At 39.1% G+C, this 18,936-nt stretch overlaps 2 protein-coding genes across 2 annotated transcripts; both read right to left on the bottom strand.

Moving 5' to 3' along the window:
* Positions 1-261: 261 nt before the first annotated feature.
* Positions 262-13,048, bottom strand: LOC116288666 (laminin subunit gamma-1). The gene is made up of 14 exons (XM_031695488.2): positions 11,931-13,048; positions 9,800-10,106; positions 9,305-9,579; positions 8,737-8,915; positions 8,120-8,520; positions 7,142-7,393; positions 6,579-6,814; positions 6,149-6,463; positions 5,271-5,408; positions 4,048-4,529; positions 3,331-3,637; positions 2,604-2,866; positions 2,153-2,353; positions 262-1,836 (listed from the first exon to the last, which is right to left on the bottom strand). The coding sequence occupies exons 1-14, from the start codon at positions 12,967-12,969 to the stop codon at positions 1,345-1,347; spliced, it is 4,887 nt and encodes a 1,628-aa protein (XP_031551348.2). The 5' UTR covers positions 12,970-13,048; the 3' UTR covers positions 262-1,344.
* Positions 13,049-14,536: 1,488 nt separating this feature from the next.
* On the bottom strand, positions 14,537-18,679 carry LOC116288667 (NADH dehydrogenase [ubiquinone] 1 alpha subcomplex assembly factor 3). The gene is made up of 5 exons (XM_031695490.2): positions 18,623-18,679; positions 17,614-17,818; positions 17,099-17,165; positions 15,474-15,574; positions 14,537-14,973 (listed from the first exon to the last, which is right to left on the bottom strand). The coding sequence occupies exons 1-5, from the start codon at positions 18,676-18,678 to the stop codon at positions 14,884-14,886; spliced, it is 519 nt and encodes a 172-aa protein (XP_031551350.1). The 5' UTR covers position 18,679; the 3' UTR covers positions 14,537-14,883.
* Between the last annotated feature and the right edge of the window lie 257 nt (positions 18,680-18,936).

Raw genomic sequence — 18,936 nt, forward strand, 5'->3', positions numbered from 1 at the left:
TTTGTTTTTCTACTACTTGGACTTTTTGCGATTCTTTTCCAGTCATTTAAGGTATTTTTTTACTAGTAAACTGACGTTTCACGTTTGCCGTGAACGTAAATCTAAAACTCTCTATTATTGCTGATTTTCCCGCGGTCAGGTCTGTTTTTATTATATTTTAAATTGATTTTTAATTTCATGATAATCATTTTTGCCAGGTGTTGTCTGGTCCCTCCGTTACATATAATTGTGTCCGCTGAGCAAACAAAATTACGCGTTACCTTACCTTCTAAAATTTATTAATAAAGTAAATTCATCAAGTGACAAAACAACATCCAAATATAGAACAATACAGTAAAAAGCGGATATGTATAGTATTTATAATATTGCAGCAATATTCAGTTGCTATAGGCCAATAACATAAAATGAAATAAATAATAAGAGAAGGAAAAAGATGACAAGAAATCCAGAGCTTTGCTATTGGCTAATAAAAGTATGACGTCATGAGCTGCAAAGCAGTCTTAAAGCTATTGGTTAATAACGTTATGACGTCATTAGATCCAAACAAAACGTCGGTTCCTATTGGATTACAATAATTTGACGTCAAAAATTCCAAAGCAAAAGCAAATAATTGATATCAATAAATCGGTTTACTTCGAGGTCTCCAATCTAACGCTTTCTCTTATTGGCTGACAAATACATGACGTCAAAACAAGTCTTTTCCGATTGGCTTAAAAAATGGCAAGAACTAATTCTATTTGTTGCCTGAACCCCATTGCCTTGCAAAAAAAATGGCAAGAAATTTTCCCCCACAATACTTTAATCTATCTATACTCTGTTAAAAAGCAGAAGTTATTTCGCAAACTTTCCTAAATTTACCGTGAATTATTATTAGGAGTATTCTACCTTCAAATATTCCTAACGTTGACATTATTATTTGTACAAAATAAATTCACATAAAAATATACTGCGCACTCCCCAATAGCATAACAAGACGCGATATCACAACAAGCTTGTCTCCAGGGTATCTTGGATAGCGATCGCAATTTTAACGGTAATAGCTTTTTTCTTAGTTCTTGAAATAAGTACAAAGACGACCCTATTGCCATAATCGTTTTTAACAATCCTCCAAAAAATATCATTTCCCCCCGCCCAGTTTGAACAGAAACAAACTTTTCTCGAAGATAGACAATATCGCGATGGTAACATGATTGTGTCTCCACAGCAACATAACTGTGTCACCATGGCAATGTGATTACGTCATCATAGCAACAGAACTGTCACTATACAAATGTGATTACGTCGCCATAGCAACATAATTTTATCGCCATAGCAACGTCAAGAGATCTAAATATTTTATACTGCCTATTTTCCTTCGTTTTCAGTCGTTCGTTTCTTACAGACTTTAGGTAAGACGTCGGCTATTCCTTGTAGTTTTGTCATCTCCTTCTTCAGCCTCGCTATATCAACTGTGTACTCTTTAATACTTTCGCGTATAATTCGGTGGGTCTCCGTGATGTTGTTCAACATTCCGTCCACAATTCTTGCGCCTTCGATCTCCTTGTCCAGCCGTCCATCCAGCTCGTTCAGCTTGCTGATATCCACGGTGTCCAGGTTGTCGATCTCCTTGAGTATTTCATGAAGTTTTTTCATCACTTCGTCGATTTTAACACGAGCTCTCTTCGCCGACCCAGAGGCGTTGACTGCCTTGCCTTTAGCATCGACAATCTCCATCTTGTCTTTGGTAGCTTTGTCTTTGAGGGTCGAGACTCTGGCTGCTGCCTTCTTGGCTGGCTCACTGACTGTATCTTTTGGAAGAATTAGGTTTTCTGCTTCTATTCGTATCTGTTCTGCTTTCTGAAATAACAATTATATTGAAATTTTTTTCAATTGCAAAAAAATCTTTTCATTTTTGGTTTCCTTTCTCCTTCTACCCCACCATTTTTTTGGTTTAGCGCAGGTCGTCTTATTCCAACCAAGATTTTCCTTTGCCCTCGTAAACAATTCTTTTTCGCAAGCTGTATTTAAGCACAAGGAAAAGTTTATTGAACTTTTAGTGAATGGATTTTTCCCCTCGTGAACATGACGAAATTGGCCATTATTTCCGCCAAGCATTTCTTTTGTCAAAAGAAAAGCCTGCTAAAAATGACAAAAATATATAAATAAGTCTTACCTCTTGAGCGTTTTGGGCTGTTGTCTTTGCCTCGTTAGCTTTAGCTTTCGCTTCGGATGATAATTTCTGTGCATCTCCAAGGTTTTCGGTTGCGTTGTCTGACTTCTTGTTAGCTGATTCAATGAGTCGTTCGATCTCGGGAATATTCTGCTCGGCTTTCTCGGCATCTTTTCTTGACTTCTCGATAATGGAGTTGAATTTCTAGGAGAAAACAAATCACAATTTTTGATAGGTAGTAAAATTATTTGAACTAATAATGAATCAATCAATCAAACAATCTGCTGCTGCTGTTGTCGTTGTTGCCAAGAATACAAAAGAAATGCCCCAATTCCATCGAGAAAAAGTGTGAATTATTTTATTTCCTTATATCCTGACTTTCAAAATAGTTTTAAGACTGGTTTACGAGTAACGAGTGTTCATGAAAATAAATAAAATCTCCCTACATATTTACCTCCAAAGTTTCCTTCATTTTCAGTGCTTTGCTCAACGTTTCTTCTCCCTTTAAAAACGACTCCCATGCCGTACTATTAGCGTCCTCAATCTCACTCAGAAGTTTGTTCAACTCATCAAGAAGTCCAGGCCACTCGGCCATCTTTTTACGCACATCGTCCTCTTTGTCATTGAAGCTGGCAACTAAGTCTTTCAAACCTTCAATAATCTTGCTAGACTTGTCTTTCATAGTGAGTGCTTCAGTTTTGGAGGCGTTGGCTTGAGCTATATTGAGAAAAAAGAAGGAATATTTTATACAGTTATTTAAGACTAATTTTGGAATTGCCGTGATTTTTGTTGAGGGAGAAGAGTTGGGGCTAAAGGGCAACTGAATTATGAAGAATTGTAATGTCTCTCCCTTAATTTGAGCATTTTCTCCGAGTTCTCTAGATTTCCTCGGCCCTGACTTAGGTTAGGTCAGAGGTTGTTTCAGGGTTCAATCTGTGAGTTGGCCATGCCCTGACTTAGATCAGCCCAGAGGTTGTTTCAGGGTTCTATCTGTGAGTTAGCCATGCCCTGACTTAGATCAGCCCAGAGGTTGTTTCAGGGTTCAATCTGTGAGTTGGCCATGCCCTGACTAGATCAGCCCAGAGTTTGTTTCAGGGTTCTATCCATGAGTTAGCCGTGCCCTGACTAGATCAGCCAAGAGGTTGTTTCAGGGTTCAATAAATTTGTAAGTTTTCCCCTACCTTCAATAGCAGTTATATTCAGGTTGGGCAAAGGTGCCGTCCCGTTCTTATAAAGTTCCCTAGCCTCTTCCAGTGCTTTCGTAGATCTTTTATGAGCTTCAGTACCATTGTACTCGGCTGCAACTTGGAGCGATTCTACCTCGGCTATTCTGTCATAAAGGTCTTCAATGTCTTCTGAAGTTTTGTTCTGCGCGTCCAAAGCCTTGTCTACTACTTTGACGACTTCTTCAGACGCATTTACGGCTTGGACGGACTTGGTGGTGATCTCGTCTGCGTGCGCTTCGTGTTTGTCTGCAAGTTTAGTAGTCTGAAAGAAAAAAAATGATTCCAATATATGTGGCTTTGATTGATTCTAGTTTACAGTAGAATTAAAACAGCTTTTGTATGACACACGGAGAAAACACTCAGCATCAACTGATGAAATTCAATATGGCGGCTCTTCCAGCAACATCTTGACGCCTTGATATCGAAGGTTTGAAGGAAAACGCCTGACGTCGAACTGCAATTTGAGGTTTGCGGTACCTAGCAAGAAAGTCGTGCCAAAGCCGTCTCAAATATCAACTTAAGAGAGAATGCTTTTCGTATTCAAGCAGTGAGCGCCAAAAAACTATTTTCTTGAAGAAGGCTGTTGCTGTCTAGTTTTTGGCGCTTTTTGCCATTATTGCACATTATTAAAAAATATTTCCTCTTAATTGAAAAAAAAATTTTAAACTTTACCTCTTTGACGATTTCAATCATGCGTTTTTCCTGTTCCCCAGTAGCGTTAGCATTCTTAATAGACTCATTCAACGCTTTTGTTCCTTGTTCCATCAACATCTTGTTAATCATATCCAAGAGATGTCGAGAGACATTCAACGAGGACTCAGCCACACTCACATTCCCTGCCCCTTGTTCCGCCAACACGTAAGCCCTAGTAGTGTTGGACCACACGTCAATCAACTTTTTCCTGACCTCCTCAACTCGAGTATCAAGTTGTGCGATTTGTTTGACAAGGACTCTATCTGTAGCGTTGGTTTTCTCGGCCTGCTTGATTAGCTTGGTGGCGCGCTCTGTGAGTTCCTTGAGACGGTTTTCGAAGTCAATATCGATGACCACTTTAGAAGAGGAGTTGAAGCGATCGATGATGTAGATGAGCTCGTGGAGCTTTCGTCTCAAGCCGTGGACGAGTTTTTGAATGACGTCGTAACATGGTGGACAAGCTGCAAAGGAAAAATAAGTTTAATGTTTCATTCTACCGATTATCGTGATGGTAATAACGATGGTGGTGGTGATGATGAAGATGATAATGAAGATGATAATGATTATAATACTTGATGATACATGATGATGATGATAATGATTGATACTTAATAATGATACATGATAATGATGATGATGAATATAATGATTATAATACTTGATGATACATGATGATGTTGGTAATGTTTATGATACTTGATGATGATAATGATGATGATGATAATGATAGTGATACTTGATGATGATACATGATGATGATAATGATTATGATACTTGATGATGATAATGATTATGATACTTGATGATGATACATGATGATGATCGTGATGGTAATAACGATGGTGGTGGTGATGATAATGATGATGATGAATATAATGATTATAATACTTGATGATACATGATGATGTTGGTAATGTTTATGATACTTGATGATGATAATGATGATGATGATAATGATAGTGATACTTGATGATGGTACATGATGATGATAATGATTATGATACATGATGATGATAATGATTATGAATGTAATGATGAAGATGATGGTGATGGGGCTGTTGATGTTGATGATGAAGGAAGTGATGATGATAATGACAATGGTGATTACTTTGTCACTTCCATTACACATATATTCGCCACTACAACGTCTTACCATATATAGTACTATCAATGCAAAGGCTTGATCGCCAGGTATTACTTACAAATACATCCAGCAGTAAGGTTATGGTAGTTCTCTCGACATGTATCACACTTGATGCCGAGGACACCTGGACGACAGTCACAGACACCTTGTTCATTACACGACACGTTCAAAGATCCTTCCTGGTTGCAGTTACACGCTGTAAGACAGAATGAATGGGATCAAATCTTTCTCTCCTTTTATTTCACTTCCATTCTCCTTTTCCTTCCTATTCCTTCCTCTCGTCTTTTTTTCTTTCTTTTACTTCATTTTCCTTTCCTTTCCCTTTCCCTTTAATTCCATTTATGTTCTCTCCTTCCTTTATTCTTTCTCTCATTTCCTTTTCTTTTAGATGATCAGATCATTTCTTGTATTTTGGTCTATTGACCAAGACTAGCCATGCCTAAGGTTTGTTTTTGCTGAATGTAGAACTTTTCTTAAGTTTGTACTACAATAATTTTTCCTGAAAACCTTGACCAATTTTCGTGTTTAATGCGAAGTTTTCAAGAAGCCATAAGCCTTTTATGAGTTCGATAAGCAGGATGTATTCTGGTCTAGCTTGGGTATGAACAACACCATATAAGATGAACGAAAGATGTTTGTACCCAAGCTAGACCACAATGCATCATGTTTGCTATCTCAGAAAAGGTCTATCTTTGTTTCTTTGGACCAATTCTTACTGGTGCCCATAATACAGCTTGGACTGGTTAGATGGCAGAACAATAAAATCCCTTTGCTCTTGAGAATTGAATTATTTCTCATGTAAAACGATAGTATTGTTCCTGCCATCTAACATGGCTGCTGTCACGCGATGGTGCAAAATTTCTATCCAGCTGAATGACTTCAATTTGCGCATAATAATCATTAATTATAATAAAAAAACTTTAATATAATACGTACCTAAGCAACCAAATTGCGAAAAAGAGTAATGATCCACTTGACACATTTCGCACCGTCTTCCCGTCACTCCAGGTTTACAATGACACTGACCAGTCTTGACGTCACACGTATTGTTCCACGAGCCAATCACATCACAGTTACACTGCTCACAACCCCGACCTGAGCCCACGTTCCAGTAATCTGGTATACAGTTGTCACACTTGTCGCCGATGACGTTGGGTAAGCACGTACAGCGGCCTTGGCTGTCGCATGGGAAGGGGAGGCCTGGGTCGTGTCCGGGGGGTGCGACTGTTCCTTGTGCGTAGCATTCACAGGCTGATTGGTAACAATGACACGAGATGTTCGTTTAGTTACTTTGACAAATAAACTCTCATTCATTCATTCATTCATTTCTTAGTATTTATTGCTCTTTCTCTTCTATTTCGCTCACCTACACACTGTGGCTTAGGATATTCCTTGGCGTTACCATAGTAACCAACAGCACACAGCTCGCACTGATTCTTGGGTCCATTCCTCGTGTTGTAGATACACTTGAGGCACGCCCCGCTTTGTGAATCGCACGAGCCAATGGCATTAGAATCGATATTACCGCTACAGTTACACTTCTGGCAGAGGGTGGGAGTGCCTTTCAGGCCCATTGGGTCGCCATAATAACCATCTTGACACCTAGGAAAACAATGACGTATTTTTAGGGGGTTTACGGACATTTTTCTTAAGTTTAGCAGATATTTCTCCGGGATGGTACCATAGAGGACTGTGCTAAGCCGGGTATACGGTATTTATCCCGAAAATGCCGTGCGCGTAAGAAGATCCCGGGTGGAAATCGTATACCTCTGTACTCTACCGGGTGGAGCACAATGTTCCGAGTATATAGGTGAATATCCCGTATACCCCTGTACCCTGCTGTACCCTGCGGGGTGGGGCACATTAAACCGTAGATGGCGTAAGAATGTCTCTGGTTGACATCGTATACCCCTGCACCATATCACCTACCTGTCGCACAGGTTTCCCCGGTGACCGGGAGGGCAGTCCGTACACACAACGCTTGCTCCTATCTGAATACAACGAGTACCAAACTTGCACGGACACGGCTTACAATCATTAGGGGTACCCTGCGTGGGGTTACCATAGAAACCATCCTGGCATTTATCGCATTTGATGCCTGTAGTGTTGTGTTTGCAGTAGCATTTGCCGGTCTCGGAATCACACGAGTCTGAATGTCCATAACACTGACACGGTACACATCTATGAAAGAGTAACAACGAAATGAGTTGGAAGGACGAATGTTTCATCGCTAAAAGTTGGCTTGGTGAGGCACTCTTTATCTTGGACGTTATGCTTTCCCATGCAATTCAGACCACGTGTCATTCTCTTGAGAATAAGATTCTTCGATTGAGTAATATCCACACTCTTGTGTCTTTTAGCTCATGCATGCGCAATCGTTAATGCGCAACCGTTTAACTTTGGCGTTATGTTTTTCTATGCATTTTACACCACGTGTCATTCTCTTGTATACATATTCTTGTGTCTTTAGTTCATGCAAAACCGTTAACTAAACAAATGATACTCGAAGGAATGACACGTGGTCTGAAATGGAAAAATATAACGCTCAAGGTAAAAAAGTCTATTCTTCGTTTGAACGTAATGTTTTCGCGGTCGTGTTGGTTCATGGTATTTAACAAACAGGTGATATTTAGCTTCCATTGTTTACACCATCAACATGGCCGCCACGACTTCGTATTTTTTTCTCTCTTGGGAATGATCTCAATCCATCAATATAGAGGTATTACACCACCACGTGCCGGCAGCCATATTAGATGGCAGAACAATATACAATCCTTTAAGTCTGAGGAATTTAACTCTTTCTCGTGTAAGACGATTGTATGGCGTTCCCGCCATCCAACATGGCTGCCGTCACGTGATCGTCCAAAAGCTCTACTCAAATACAAAGTAATTATAATAGACACTTACAGTCCATATTTATCGGCCACGCCTCCAACTCGCGTGAACCCTTCGTTACAGAACTCACAGTTATTCCCTCTGTACTGCGCAGGACAGCTGCACTGCTCGACCCAGGTCACCGGCCGCGCGGATGATGGGTCGTAATTTTCAGACTCAAAAAACACTTCGTCAAGCATACCAGTCCCCTGATCCGCGTAATTCATGCGAATCTTGACGTTCTTAAGGCTAGTTAGCAGTCTCTGGAAATCATAGCCGGTTAGACGCGGTTCCCATCCAAATGAAGGGTCTTCGTGGAGGCGATAGACGTAGTCTTGAAACGAGGTTGTGGGTAACGGGTTGCCTTGTGACGTCAGTTGGGTGGTTACTTTGAGGTTGTCTTCTCCTTCGAGTGTGATGTCGGCGAAATCAACCTGAGAAATTGAACAAAAATTAATTTAATTTCAGGAAAAAAAGCAGGATTAAGGAATTGGGTGCGATACTTTCCACGGTGGTTAAAAAAGAAAGAGAGGTTAGCTTTTTTTGTCGATTTAATTTCAGTTTTTTTCGAACCCTGAAACAACCTCTGGGCTGATCTAAGTCAGGGCATGGCTAACTCACAGATCGAACCCTGAATTTATGTTACATACCGCTACTCCTTGAGTTGCGCCCACACGAAACTTGAATCCAAACGTCTGTCCGTAACTACTCCGCCTATTGCTGTAGAAAACCAACGACGCCTTGGCGTAGAGAACCTCTTTACCTATGGCTGTTGTACTGATGAAACCACGTTGACTATGTACGGCATATTGATCTGTCACGTCTTGTTCTGAAAGAGAAAAATAGATTATATTAAAACTTTTTTTTTGTTATGAAATAACTGTTATAAATCTCATGTTCTGGTAGGATCGGAGCGCGTGCTTAATAAGAGCATTAAGTACACGTACGCACTTTCTAAAGTAATGATTATTGAATTTGTGTTTTATAGAAGAAATAAAAAACTTGATTACTGTGCTGTGTGGAGTTATTTATGTGGAGCACTTTAGGATTAGCAGAACACTCAAGAAGGGTGGTACGCGTCGTGCTTTTCCTAACACTTTTCTCGTGTTCTGCCAACCCCCGCGTGCTTTATAACTGCACACAGCACTCGCGTGCGTTTTCTATTTCTTCATTCCTGTACGTTCATCCAATCTAATTAAGGTCTATTTGTTCACTCACCATTTTTGTTAACGACTGTCCATCCCTCTAACCCAGTAGTAAAGTCTGTGGTAATATTCCTTGATGTATAGCCGGTAGCAGGTCTACAGACAGTCGAATGCCCATAACAAAAACACTGCTTGCACCCGTGGGGGTTCGTCTCCTCTAACCCAAAGTATCCCGTGCGGCATTGCGTGCACTTGGCTCCAACCACGTGCCGCTTGCAGTGGCATTCCCCTTTCTCGTTACATTGCGTCATTGCTGGGTCTGTGCCGGCAGGAACACACTGACAAGGCCTGGAAACGAAAATTCATAAATTTATGAAATGTGTTTTTTCACTCGGTAAAGATCTATATGTTAAGTGTATGCTACATCGAGTGTATAAGCAGATTAAAAAATCTGCCTCAGTTGGGTTCTCGCAGGACTCGAACCACTGACCTCTCGTTTGCTAATGTCTGGCGTTGCGGGTTTGAATGAACGGGTAGTCATAAGGCCGTAAAATACAAATATAAGTACCTGCATCCCGTCTGTGAAAATCCAAAGTAGTTTGGTAGACATCGATCGCATTTGACTCCAGTGACCCCAGGCTTGCAGCGACACTGTCCTGCGCTGTTACACTGAAGTGATTCAGACCCAACCCTGTTACAGTTGCACGACAAACACGGGTCAGTAGACTTGGACCGGAAAAAATTCTCTTTACATCGCTCGCAGTTAGGGCCGTCTGTGTTTCGCTTGCAGTTAACGCATCGACCTCCATGACCTGTCTGTCTGTAGAGAGTTGGATCAAAGACGCAGCTATCGGCGAGGTTGTTGCACTTACACGCTGTGAACAGAAAACCAACACGCCATGTTACAACAACAATAATAAAAATGATGATGATGATAATAATGATGATAATGGCGGCGCGGACAGAGTATTGGATTTCTCTAGGGGAGGGGTAAGTACTGATTTATTTCATACTCTACCGTGGGGGTAGGGGTAGGGCTAAAAATCTGTAATGACACCACTAAACAAAGCGACCACGCTTTTTACGACTGCGTGAACCGTCTACAATCATAGTGCAGTTTTCGTATGACTGTGAAAAGCTCCGTGCCGTAAGCGTGACGTGCCGTGACCGTGATACTTTCTAGAATTTTAATTGGCTGATTTTTTTCACGCGCAATATGATTGGTCTAAAAGTGCCGTGATCTTTGGCGTGACCGTGTCCACGCCGAGTTCCGGGTGTTTGGTTGGATGGAGAGTAAATTCTCGTGCAATGTGATTGGTCTGGCGTATCCCTTACCGTGTCATGGCCGTGTTCGTGCCGTGAACTTTTCACAGTCATACGAAAACTGCACGATTCATATATCACATACTATCGTGATTGAAGCAATCCTTAAAAAGGCATAGATGGCTATTAATTGACCACATGAAGTATCTATCCGATGTGAATGCCCTATCGCGTAACACTATGACAACCGGCACCTCTATATCACGTGACGTTATCCATTTCATCTTCCCTGGTGGCCTTCTCGCAATGTTTTCGGCAAAAAACGAAATTCCAAATATCTTAGGAATCTACATGTAATTATATATTATATTATAAGTTATATTACAAAGTTGTAATGTAAAACATAATCACGACTAATTTGTCTTGAAAAAAAGCAATTAAAGAATTTTTTCCTTTATTTTTGCAAATGCATGGCATGAACGTAAAAACATCGCCGATTCACGCGATGAACTTTCAGCACTTTTACCGATTCCCAGTTCACCAAAAATTTATATTATTGATGTGTGCAAAATATGACCTGAGCATTGTATTATCAGCTTTCTCTCGCTTTTTCTTTGAATGAATCGATTAGTTACTTTAAGCCGAAAAATCGTTTTGTCGTGGGTTGAAACATTTGTAAAACATGTACAGATATCGTCTTACTCAAAGGTGAATGATAATGGTGCAGAAGCGGGGGCAAAACTAACAAGAATTAATTAAGAATGGCCCAAAAACATTGAAAACAAACTCATGTGTTTTGATTTAGAGTTCACGAGCTTTAAAACACGCGAAATAAGCACAGAAAGTTTAGCTAAACAGTTAGCAGAACTTTAGGATTTTTTTTTCGATGTCGAGAAGTTAAGAGAATTGCACGACATGCTTCAAGCGCGAGTGAAAAAAATATAACGATAAAAAATTGTCGGGAAACCAATAAAAATTATGCTACCGATGCGTTTTCATATTTAATAGGATTAAATCTGTATCGCATATCAAAGAGCTTTTGTCCTCGGCGGAGTTAATAAACATGCAAGATAACAGGAATTCTTCATTCGGGGCGCGTGGTGCAACGATAGAGACGACAAGATAACATGGCCACTTCCGGTCAGATTTATCGCGCGAAAAATTTCTCAACTTAAAACTTTTGATTTAAATAAACAATAAATGCCCTTTTTATTTAGTTTTTATGAGATATTTTAAGATTTTATTCATTCCCCAAAAAGAGTAGGCTAAGGGAGTTTTACTAAATGTATCGAGTAAATTAGTTACTTGGCCGGTTTGATATCATGGTGAGTGGTTGAAATTCTAAACTTGGTCATGTCGGTCTTACTAAGCCGAGAGATCTTAATCAATCTAAGCGAAGAGTTTAGTAGTGATAAAGAAAATCATATAGTACTTACGCATGCAGACATTGGGATTGCTAGTAGAAGCTCTTGCCCATGGTCTGTCGTTGAAGAGGGGTAGACATTTGTCACAGTCTACTCCAGCAGTGTTGTGTTCACATTCGCATTGTAGTCGAACTGTTCCATCCGACAGAGCGGTTTCCTCACATCGCGCCGCATGACCGTTGCATTTGCATCTTCCACCGACCGACAAGTCTATAATTGCAAAATAATAACTCCTTAGGACGTTAGGATCACCAAATACTTCATCTCCAAAGGTATTCATACGATCAAGGTTGATTCGAATGGCGACGGCTGTAACCCATTCTTGCAATGCGGGACTGTTGTCGAAGTCATAAGCGTCCGGTCGATCTTCCAACGTGCTGAAGGCAACATTTCCACCAGTAAGCGGAGAAATACTCGAGAATGCATCAGTACATAGAGGCACTTGTTGATTCCTGCGTGTAACGATCCCATTAGGTTCGATATTATAAGTTTTTCTACAAGAAGAAGAGAAGTATTGATAGGGGATCCACTTCGAGTCACGATCATACGAGGTTCGTTTGTAGATACTCATTGATTCTGGCCTTGGCGAACGAAAGCGAATTCTTATATACGAAACGTCGTAGGATTTCCCTAGATCTAGAGTTAAAGTCACAGTTTTATAGGGATTCTCTAGTGAGGTCTGTGACTGCCACCATGTTTGGTTCTGATCATCTTTGATATCAGTAATAAAGAAGGCTGGATGCGCTAAGCGAGGGTTCGAAGCATTGCACACCTCGCATTCCTTTCTCACTTCTAGGACTCCAGTTTGGACGCAGAATTTTGACGGTGGATTTCCACAAGTATTGTTTGAAACTACTCTTTTCCCAAAGGCTGCATTTCCAAACTCCGGCATACATCTTTGAGGTCTTCTTACATCGTCAAACTCGTAGCACTTTGACAGTATCTGGAAACTAGATTCCTTTACTGTTAAAGCAAACACGAAAATACCAAAAATTAAGGCCAAAGAGGGTTTGAAAATCAAACTACGGGAGCCATGAAGACAGAACCCCATTTTGGTGTTCTGTTTTGCTTGAATTCCAAAGCTGAGGGCGATCCGTAGGGAATATGATCCACTCTTCAAGTGATGTGTTTGAAATTCTCTGACCTCTCTTCGCCGGCACATTTTTCTCCCGTGGAGAAATGCTGTCATTTCATTCAAACATCCCGACTTCTGATTGGTTGATTCATCACTGGGACGGACCTTTAGCCAATCAAGTTTGAATATCAGAAATGTGAGAGGATTTCCTCGGAGTTTGGCATTTGAGGTGTCAAACAGGGCAAGGCTCTTTTCTTTGCTTTGGATCTTTGGCAAATTTAAATCAAATGGAAACTAAACCGGAAAACCAGTAAACGACACTTTACGCGACCTCTTAACTATCACGCATAAGATATTCCCCCGAAAAAAAATTGTATTCAAAATCTTTTTTTGGTTTTATTCTGCATTAGGTTTGGAGAGTTATAGCATGACCTTTCGTCTACGAAAATTCTGTACGGCTTTTATCATTTTCACGTTTCAAACCCTATGAATTGTTCAGCGCGAAGAATCACCGCAAACATCGCCCAGTTCATAGCCAAACCGCAATTGAAAATAAATTTTTCAAAAGTTTTTCAAAACATGTTTGACCGTGACCTGCAAGATTTCGAAACACCGAAAATTTACTTGAATCTCAAAAGGCCACATCTTCTTAATAAAAATTAAGTTTATACTATTTATTTTTTAATACTGAGAGTTAAAGTCAGTTCCCAAGTATCTAGGCAAACGCTTTCCCTGAGGGAAGGTATTTTTTTGTCCCCTATTGACCGGATGAAGCAATTTTTAAGTACGATGTCAAAAACATGATGATTGAAATTCGATCTAAAAATACCTAAAATTTCAAGGGCTTCAGCGCTCATTTAAGATCTTTTAAAAATCTGTGGTTACCCGATTGTTTAATACAAAGCTGTGAGTTCTAATAGGTGATAAATTACGGGTGTGACTTCATTGTGCATCTTCTAGAAATCCATTAGTCGGAGCATCTAATCGAAGGCCTAGCCTCTCGGAATTTGGGATAGGTTGGCAGTTAGAACGCCTAGTTTGACAATCTGAATTTGTAGCCTCAAGGTGTGGACTTAGAAAGACGCTCTCTTCCCTAAATCTTGTCTTGTAATGTGTGATCGGAACTTGATGGAGAATTGTTCATAATTTAGTTAGGTGAGTCGGGTATGGTGTGGAAGAGATGACAGTGACAGCTAAAAATTTTGCTATTAATCTTTTAAGGGGTGAGGGGAAGGGCTCATTTACAGAAGCTTGTTATTGAGAATTTGATGCTTATTTTTTCCCAAACAGTGGGATTGAAAAATTTTTCATCTTTGCAAATAGGAGGGGTTTAAAAAAAATTTATTTGTTCGAAATTAGCTGATGTTCAAGTTTAAAATTTTGAAGTTATCAAGTTCTCATGCATTCCTCTCCAATCCCATTAATAATGAAAAGTCTTAAAATGAATCCAACTTTTGATGAAGTAGTCCAAAAATATAAATATAAAGAGTAACATATGAAATCATAAAGCTCCCTTTCTCTTCTTTTTCTTCTTAATTTGCAGTTTTCTTGGCTTAAATATTTATTTTTCAGTAATCAAGCACAAAATATCACAACTTAAACCCCTGTCTAGTAGAGTTATCACTTGTCCAATTTAGAAATGATTATGATTATGATGATTATGTACAAGCATAAGATGAGCTATAACCCCTCCATGAGGGATATAGGTATATTCTCTAGGTCCACACAAAGTACCCGCCTTAGACCCAAGTCCCAACTCCTGGTAAATCATCCCCCAATGCTGAAGGTATAAGTATTTCTTCCTGCACATTGGAAAATCCAATCTCTTCTTTATGGAGGAGGCATGGATATTGTTTTCTAGAATTACAGAATAGACGTTAAGGTGGGACATCAGCTTTTTTCAGTGTGAGGTGGAATAAGAGCAGCTCCTACAAGTCTCTCTTCCTCAAGAAGAAAATTAAAGGTGGCAGCAGCATTTCTCTGTAAAAATAAAAAATACAGGTTAGAAAATATTACTACAAATTATCCTATTGACCTTAAATGTTGCACATGATAATTGGTACTTTAACTGCTACTTGTTACTGAGGGAAGGCAGCCAGGTGAAGAGAGAGAGAGAGGGGGGGGGGGGGGGGGGGAGGGGGGAAGGATGGGTGCAGGGAAGGAGAATGGGGATGATGAGGCTGAATTGATGCAATCCCAATCTGAATAGACTCTTTTGTTGTTTATTTGAACCTATTGCAGCTTTGAAACAATAGAGTAGGTGCATGTTACGTCATTGCCACCATCTTGGTTGACGATAACAAAGCATTCCCCATTAGAATAATTTTTAGTTTAATGCGAGTTGCACATGAGAAGACTCATGAATATGAATACAAATAAAACAAAGAATTTTATTCTCAGAAGAATGACATGTGGTCTGAAATGAAATGAAAATAACATTATTTCTAAGCTAGAAGGGATTATCCCTCAAATAAACTTACAGTATCTTGTACTTCTAGCATGATTTTATTCTCTTTCAAGTGGGAATGCACTTCAGGTGAAAGCTGGACAATTTTGTCTCCTGTACCAATCACAAGAATTTCTGAGAAGAAGAGAAAAAATATTAAAGAAAAGAAATCAGAAACTTGGTGGAAATGAGAGGGGACCAAACATTTTTGTGCACTGAAAAAGGGGGGACCAAACATTTTGTGTAATACTCGTAATCTTTTTTGTTAGACACTTGTCAATTAGTATACGTAATAGGACTCCATGCTGTCCAATTAAGAAATAATTGGATGAGGAAAATTCCGAGGACTGATGAAATTGGATGAGGCCGTAGGCCGAGTTCAATTTGGCAGTCAGAGGAATTTTTTGAGTCTAATTATTTCTTGATTGGGGAGCATGAAATCCCATTACCTATTAATTATATAGCTGCCTAATTAATCCCATATCAACAAGACCTGTCCAATTAAGAAAATAATTGGACAGTTACCTATATGGGATTAACGAGAAGCTGTATAATTAATATTTTCTTATTGAGCGGGGAGGGGGGATTACTAAAATTTGAGGTCTCTATGAAGGGGGACCAAAAAAAATTGAGCATCACATTTCTCAATTCCACCAGCCCCCCCCCCCCCCCCCCCCACCCTACCTGTAAATAATGACTGTTCCCTTACTTTGTACCACATGAATGAAAATAGAGAAAAATGATGAGCACGTCTGAAATCCATAGTGTCAAGGTTAGCTTGAAATTGTATTAGGGATGAAGTAAGATAAACGATGAACAGGGATCTGATTTTATTGCTTTGGGTTGACTGTACTATTTAGCCCCTCCGCTGTCAGAGACTTAGAGAGAGAGACCGTAGTGACTATCTCTGTTATGAGAAGATATAACTAGCTAAAAAGTAGTGTGAGCTGCGTCGGTGTTTCTAATGAAACAGTAATGATAAAAAGGTAAATTATACACTGTTATACACCATTATAAAACTTACTTTTTTCATCTTTTCACAGTGTATAATTTACCTTTTTATCATTACTATCTCTATTATATACATAATATATGCTAATTATTAGCATAATTTTAGGCTTGAATATTGAGTTTTTCGAGTGATTGGTTGAGCGACCTGTGTTTCTGAGATAATAATTACCGCTGGAGTGGTGATTATGAGGTTTTCCAAAGTTTTCCAGATCAGAAGTAATACTAAACCATTTTTTTATCCTCAATTTCGCCTTTTCTCTAATATTCAGCTTTTATTCAAAAATTATACTAAAACAATTACTCCCCTCAGACTTAGTGAATATGGTGCTATTTACCTCACAGCTAAAAGACTTGCGGCTCGGTTAATATTCCACTGATAATCACTTCGCCTTTGGCGAATAATTGTTAAATATGTTGTTTTATTTAGCATACATGCACATAGACAGTACAATCATTCCTGAGATTTGACCCTTAGTTTTGAATATACATCTACATCTACTTGGGTCACTTAGTTTGGTATCAGATAGCCCCACCCCTCCAACCTAAATTTCGTCTATTAAGATTACGAGTGTTATAGTCTTATATGTTATCCAAGAAACAAGAAACAATTCAAAAATAATCATTAACAGTTTTGTGGCATTGCCTTACCTATTGAAGGATCCATTAAAGTGAAAAGTTTTAGACTCTCTGGGGTTATATCATTTGGATTATGAATCTATGGTACACAAAAACCAAACAAATATTAAGTAAACAAGTAAAAAGCAGAAGATTCTGTCCTCAAAATATTACCATGACAATAGTCCCCTTCACAGTTCCATGCGCCATCTTGAAAGGTAGCCATGCCGTTGCATCGAAGCGAGATGAATGGTGAGCTTGTAATGATAGAGACATGTGAATAATTGTCTAACGTGTTTAAAAAAGGTCTCTATCATTGCAAGCTCTACGTTCCTCTCACTTTGATGCAAATGCACAGCTACCTTTCGAGATGGCGCAGGGAACTGTGAAGTTGACTATTACACTAGTTTCTCTAAAACACCAGAAATAATGCCAAGGTAATGAAATGGTCAAACTTGAACTACCAAATGCCGTGACCAATCATAGTATTGTTCTTGATATATAAATGTTGGATGAAAATGCTGAATGTGAAACAGGCAAATACTTACTTTCCAGTGAAAGAAATTGTCTGGTACTATAGCTACAGATCCAAAAACTTTGACATTTTTGATTCTAAACCCTCTGGAACTATATCTTGTCACATAGGGTGGAATGTCTTGTTCTTCTTGACCTTCTTTTGGTTCAGAGATAAAAGTGACGCTGGACTTCATTGGTTCTTTTTCTACAGTGTAAGCCCATCGTGACTGTGTTATCCTGAAAAGTAAGATGATGGTGGTTTAACAACCCCCAAAATACTCACTTCTGTAGAAATTATAGATATGGAATACTGTGATGAAACTGCAGGTTAGCTGCGTAATACGACCATGAGCATGCAGGATTCAAGATTTTCTTGAACAAAGATCCTTAAGTCAATGATGATGGTATGCAGGAGATTTGGACCAATAACTATGAGACCAGAGACCAGGAGATGAGGTGCAAAATCTTGAGACTCCTGAATAATCCAGAAAAGTTGGCAGCCCTGTATAGTTATGTGCATAAAGATGATGCCAATGAGGATGATGATTATAAGGTGGTGATGATAATGAATGATTATGGTAATGATGATGATGATGATAATGCTTAAGAGGTGTTGATGATGATGATTGTAATGAGGATGATCATGATAATGCTTATAAGGTGGTGATGATGATGATGATGATAAAACTTATGAGGTGGTGATGATGATGATCATGGTATTGAGGCTGGAAAATATGATTTTGAGGCTCAAATTTATGATATTGGTGTCTGATACGATGTTGATGATGATGATTTAGAGCAAATTTCATATTGCCGTGCAAAAACTGCATGCTTGGATAAACATTGATCTCAAGAGATGATTGGTTCAACGGATTCTAAATAAAATCATAAAATGATTGCTTACATCACAATGTTGTAAGAAAGGTATTTCAAATAATTTTGACAGCAAGACGTTGAACAAAAAAAACTAATATTACAAAAGCTCGTGAATATGAGCAATATCGATAAAACTGAGAAAGATCTTCTTATGATTCTACTTACAAGCCAACAGATCGTCTGCAAGTTGAGTTCACTAAACGTCCAAGAACAGCCGCCATCTTGATTGTGAGCCTTCGATGCTATCCAACCACAGGAGCCCCATAAAAAGCATTTGACAAACTTAAAAAATCAAAGTCATACTTTGAAGGAAATTCCGAATCATTTTAGTTTGCAAAGCTTATCATTCCTGATTATCTGTAAAAACGCATGGGTTTTTGTATTTGATTTTAGGAAATATATTTAAATCAAATTTATTATTTTATTTTTGGGTTGCCTGTGTTAAATGTCAGTTGTTTATCCCATGAAAATAAAGACTG

The sequence above is a fragment of the Actinia tenebrosa genome, unplaced genomic scaffold (assembly GCF_029948245.1).
Source record: "Actinia tenebrosa isolate PJP-AT-01 unplaced genomic scaffold, QUT_ActTen_1.0 PGA_scaffold9__36_contigs__length_13948895, whole genome shotgun sequence".
NCBI lineage: Eukaryota > Metazoa > Cnidaria > Anthozoa > Actiniaria > Actiniidae > Actinia > Actinia tenebrosa.

Excerpts from the sequence above, each read along its gene's own strand:
- LOC116288666 (XM_031695488.2), bottom strand. The coding sequence starts at position 12,969 with ATGGGGTTCTGTCTTCATGGCTCCCGTAGTTTGATTTTCAAACCCTCT. Across the intron at positions 6,464-6,578 it reads TCCTAAGCCACAGTGTGTAG|CCTGTGAATGCTACGCACAA; the intron begins GTGAGCGAAATA and ends GTTACCAATCAG. Across the intron at positions 2,354-2,603 it reads AAATGAAGGAAACTTTGGAG|AAATTCAACTCCATTATCGA; the intron begins GTAAATATGTAG and ends GTTTTCTCCTAG.
- LOC116288667 (XM_031695490.2), bottom strand. The coding sequence starts at position 18,678 with ATGGCGGCTGTTCTTGGACGTTTAGTGAACTCAACTTGCAGACGATCT. Across the intron at positions 17,166-17,613 it reads ACAATTTCTTTCACTGGAAA|ATTCATAATCCAAATGATAT; the intron begins GTAAGTATTTGC and ends TGTGTACCATAG. Across the intron at positions 15,575-17,098 it reads TTTAATGGATCCTTCAATAG|AAATTCTTGTGATTGGTACA; the intron begins GTAAGGCAATGC and ends TCTTCTTCTCAG.